This window comes from Cynara cardunculus (genome assembly GCF_001531365.2).
Source record: "Cynara cardunculus var. scolymus isolate 2C chromosome LG 16, CcrdV1, whole genome shotgun sequence".
NCBI classification, from domain to species: Eukaryota; Viridiplantae; Streptophyta; class Magnoliopsida; order Asterales; family Asteraceae; genus Cynara; species Cynara cardunculus.
The window spans coordinates 2206099-2211085 of NC_037543.1; the positions used below are offsets into that span (position 1 = coordinate 2206099).

The 4987-nt window shown below is 39.0% G+C and overlaps 1 protein-coding gene and 1 long non-coding RNA gene across 2 annotated transcripts in view; one reads left to right on the forward strand and one right to left on the reverse strand.

Moving 5' to 3' along the window:
- The window catches only part of LOC112529405 (hydroxyproline O-galactosyltransferase HPGT1-like), a 6830-nt gene extending 3636 nt beyond the window's left edge, over window positions 1–3194 (forward strand). The window contains exons 8-12 of the mRNA XM_025140675.1: window positions 305–392; window positions 490–540; window positions 1488–1559; window positions 1675–1787; window positions 3128–3194. Of these exons, the coding sequence (XP_024996443.1) occupies window positions 305–392; window positions 490–540; window positions 1488–1559; window positions 1675–1787; window positions 3128–3150 (347 nt within the window). The 3' untranslated portion in view covers window positions 3151–3194. The remainder of the gene's footprint in view (window positions 1–304; window positions 393–489; window positions 541–1487; window positions 1560–1674; window positions 1788–3127) is intronic.
- Window positions 3195–3232: 38 nt separating this feature from the next.
- Window positions 3233–4987, reverse strand: part of LOC112529406 — a 2291-nt gene continuing 536 nt past the window's right edge. The window contains exon 2 of the long non-coding RNA XR_003070922.1: window positions 3233–3546. This is a non-coding gene — a long non-coding RNA (uncharacterized LOC112529406). The remainder of the gene's footprint in view (window positions 3547–4987) is intronic.

Below are 4987 nucleotides of genomic sequence, written 5' to 3' on the forward strand. Positions count from 1 at the left end.
GGGGGGGGGGGGGGGTGTTTATGTATCATGAGAAATTGTAATTTGGCTCTTATTTCCTTTAAGAAACATATCTGTAAACAATGAAAGCAGATGTTTTCGTAATCTTATTCTCAATGAAATTGTTCCATGTTGATGCAATAAAAGACACAGTTTGTCCGGAATTCTTATAACTCACCATGCTTAACAGGACTGCATCGGTTGTTACTAAAGCAGTATTTATGTTATTCCTCATTCCTTAACTATGAGATTTAGTTAAGAAATTCTGAGGTTATGCTTATAGCTTTAATTGTCATTTGCTATGCAGATGCCCTTGGTGCTATTCTTTCAAACCACGTGGATAAGCCTCGTGCCTATATTGGGTGTATGAAATCTGGCGGTGTTTTCTCCAAGCCGTGAGTTAGTTAAAGAGCTTTATCTGGTATCATTTTCATGCATCCTTTCACCTGAGATTAGAATTTTATTAGTTTCCTGTCCTCTTACATTTTGCAGGACCGACAAATGGTATGAACCAGAGTGGTGGAAATTCGGGGATAGAAAATCGTAAGTTCCCATGATTCTTTGTAGCTCTTCTTCCGATGATAGCAGTTAATTTAGATGACCCTTTATATAAAGAACATTTTCAGCTAGTTTTACCAAACGTGGCTAGCTTTATCAGCTAGTTTTTACCAATGACCAGTTTATCAGCTAGCTTTTTGGTTAACAACTAGCTTTTCAGTTAACAACTAGCTTATTAGCTGGTTTGCTAAACATAGCCTTAGCTGTCACTGCTACTAACTGCTTTAAGAGTCCGATTTTTATTAGCTTATGTAAAGAAGCACCTCAGGTGTCACTTACGAAATTTGATAAGTCGGAGTTTTAGCATTTCCAGTAATTAATCTTCCACATAATGAAATATATCATCTAGCAGAAGGCAATTCTTTAGATGAGGAAATTGAGAAGGTGAAATTGGTTGACCAGTGTCATGGACTCAATTAACAAAATCTTTAATAGTTTTTCTCAAGATTTGCACTTTTCTGGACGGGACTGGACAAGCGAGAGTGACATAGGTGGGTGAGATTTGTGGAAGGTTTTAGGGTTCTAATTTCACATGGGTAGTTTAGCAATTTACTAATCTTGTATCATCTCCCTGATTTATGTTCCACCTATTTTGGTGGGACAAAAAAAATGCATTTCTGTCCCACTCAGTCCCGTCCTACCCGAGTCTAATGTCACGCCAAACGTGGAACAAAAAGTTTTTTTTTTGTTATGTCATGTCTCGTCTTGTCTTGCATATCAAACACACCCTCTAGATCCTATGTTTCTCATAGCTTCTACATGCATCTTACCTTCCACACGATACAAACAAGTTTACACATAAGAAGAATATCATTATGAACCGTGCATCTTCCGGCATCTTGCATCACTGCAAATTTTGTGATGTTTTCGGTATTAGACTCATTCATGTGTGTGTATCGTTACTGATCAATCAAACTTGTTTCTACATGCAGATATTTCCGACATGCTTCTGGGGAAATATTTGCCGTATCACAAGCCTTGGCTCAGTTTATCTCAATTAACAAGTTAGCACTTGCTTTTGTTCGTTTTTGATCGTTTCTTTTGCATCATGTGCCGTAATCTTTTCTGAGCAATGAATACAACTAGACGAATTTAATCGTTTTATCCTCTGCTTGCTAGGTTGATACTTCGTTCATATGCCCATGACGATGTCAGCGTCGGATCATGGTTGATTGGCCTTGATGTGAAGCATGTTGATGAAGGGAAGTTTTGTTGCTCATCTTGGTCTTCAGGTTTTTCCTCTTAACACCATTTTTAACAAGTCTCATTTAGCTTTCCCAAACTAGTTGGGCATAGGTCTGTTCACACATGCACCACATTCAACTGTTCTTGTTTGGAAGGGTGTCCCAGGCTACTCCTGGACTAATCCCGACAAATTGTGACTGCAAGAAATCAGCCCCGATAAATTCAGTAGCCACAGTTGTTGTGTATGCCCAGAATCGAACCCTGGGCAGATGGGATATTCTACCACATCTCCCGGGACCTCGGCCACTACGCCACAACCCTTGTGGTTACATTCAACTCTTCTAATGGGTATTGGTTGTGAGAATATATGGAAACCTGTTAGATTACTTTCCAAAAGAGCCCTTAAGGAGATGGAGTGTCGAGTCCTTTTGAGTGGTAGACATTGGCTCTGATACCATGTGAGATTATTTGGATTTAGATTACTCTCCAAAAGAGCCCTTGAGGAGATAAGTGAGATTTCAACATATTTTGAGGAGAAACAGTCCAAGTCCAACCGATGTGGAATTCCAGCATTCCCCCTCCAACGGACGCTAGACAGACACAAATAGTCAAGGAGCGTCGAGTCCTTTAGAATTGTAGACATTGGTTTTGATACCATGTGAGAATATGTGGATCCCTATTAGATTACTATCCCTATTAGATTACTATCCAAAAGATCCCTTGAGGATAGAAGGGAGGTTTCAACATATTTTGAGGAGAAATGGTCCAAGTCCAGCTAATATAGGACTCCAACACTCAACCTTTATCGGAGGCTAGAAGGACACAAATTGTCAAAGAGTGTCGAATCCTTTAGAGTGGTAGACATTGGTTCTGAAATCATGTGAGAATATGTGGATCTCCATTAGATTACTTTCCAAAAGAGCCCTTGAGATAATCAACATATTTTCAAGAGAAATGGTCCAAGTTTAGCTGATGTGGGACTCCAACACTCCCCCTCCAATGGAGGCTATACGGGCACAAATTGTCACAAAATGTCGAGTCTTTTAGAGCGGTAGACATGGTTATGATAGCATGTGAAAATATGTTGATCTCCATTAAATTACTCTCTAAAAGAGTTTTGAGGAGATAAGGGAGTTTTCAGCGTAGTTTGAGGAGAAATAATTCAAGTATGGCAGATGTGTGACTCTAAGACTCCCCCTTCAAAAGTAAAAACATTATCTTTCTCAAAACCATATAACCGTATTATATCAACATATACAAAAAATAAAACGAAACATTAAAATGAAGATGTATCTCGTTGCATTGTACGAGTACCCTTCTAATTTAAAATAATATAGCAATTGGAAATACTCTTAACAATTTCTTAATAAATGCTCAATTTTTTCAGGGGCCTTATGTGCGGCTTCTTGAGGAGTTCAATTATCGCGTTTTCTCAAGAACCTGACGGAAGTTTGCTAAAAATATCGAATTCCAACATGTTGCCTTCAAAATTGCAAATGAATGAGGTTTGTGAAAGCAAGCCTCACGTTATAGAATTGAGTAGTTTGTATAGAAATATATCAGGTTTGTTTGATTTGATCTCTGCTACGTTTTATAATATAAATTCCATTAAATGAGTGATTCCCCTCTCATCACAACATGCCTTACAAAGACGATAAAATCTTAGGGGCCATTTATCAGACTTTTACTAGTAAGTGCTTATTGAATGTCCTTTACCTTATCATCCCCGTCCCATTGTCATGCCTATTTGCACGAACTACATAGTCCTTGTGTTTCTCAAGAAGCCCAAATCTTTTCCTCTTTTTCCTGAAAGCAAGTCGGCATGTAAGAAATGCAAGAATGCAAAAAAAGGGAGATTTATGGGTTCAAAGAGCTATAGGCGCTCACGGTTGAGCTCTTTCATTGTGATCCCGTTTGTGAACGACATTCCTTAGGGATGACATCTCCAAGAATGTAGAGAACAGTCGGCTGCAAAGAAAAACAAAAACATAAGGTTCCATCATTTAAACTATATCCGACTGTAACTTCCAATTTATAGACGCATTAGACTCGAAGAAATGACACATCTTCACATCGATTCTCCATTGTGCATATTTGGGCATGTTTTTATTAAAGAAAAGGCAGGTGAATTTACATAAACAACTTTCATAAATCATTGGGCGCTATAAGTCCCACGGAAAACCCGTCAGTCAATCCAACATAAGCTAGACTTGGACCATTTCTCATCTATATATGTTGAAACCCTCATTTTCTCCTAAATGGCTCTTTTATAGAGTAAACTAATGGGGTTTCACAAATTTACACATGGTATCAGAGTGCACCTATGGGGCAATGTATCCAAGAGTTGAAACTCTAGGGTGTCTCTTGTCTGTCAGGGTTGGACTTATTAAGCCTCGAGCCGGCTAAACTTTGATGGGCGTTCCAGGATTAGAAGATGCAAGGAAACATCAACCAAAAAACCGAAAAAAAATCTCATGAAATCAACCAAAAACCCAAAAAGTGTCACGAAATCAACCAAAGAACTGGAATTGATTTTCACGGGACATCCCCAAACAGTTGTTGCAATTCTCATGGCAGGGAAGTCCCACAAAATCAACCAAATAACTTTAAAAAATCCCATTGAAATGGTAAAGTTCAGGTAAAAAAACACATTAGACAACTTTGTGGGGATCTCATCCACCTTAAAGGTGCATCCGACTGGTGTCTGTACCCATCAGCCTCCAGAGGCGGCATTTAAGATCAACATTACACCGTACGTATTCCTCATTACGAATTCCATGGCACTTTTTCTCAAAAAGCTTAAAATCATATCAAATTTGAAGTTAATCCAACCAAATTGCAGCTCTTTTCTCTGTGAACGGTGTTGCTTCGATTTCAATCACTTTATAGATCTGTTTTGAGATTATAAACACGTATTTGATCTAGTATTTCCTAAATAACAAGCAAAAATCGCAAGGAACACCATATTTTTCTCACTGATGAACAACATAATTGATGATCAAATTAGCGCAAACGGCATAAGTAAACAAAAATCAAATACATGTTGGAGATAACTCGAAAGAACCTTAAGAGTAGAAGTAGTACCGGAAGTAGAGATGGCCAAAAACCGGTCCCGGGCCGGTCCCAATCGGTCCTCACCATTCTCATAACCGGCCATAACCGGTCCCGGCGTAACCGGTCCCGGTCGAAAATGATAGGACCAGTATAGGTACTTTATAACCGGTTATGGGCCGCCGGTCCCGGTCCC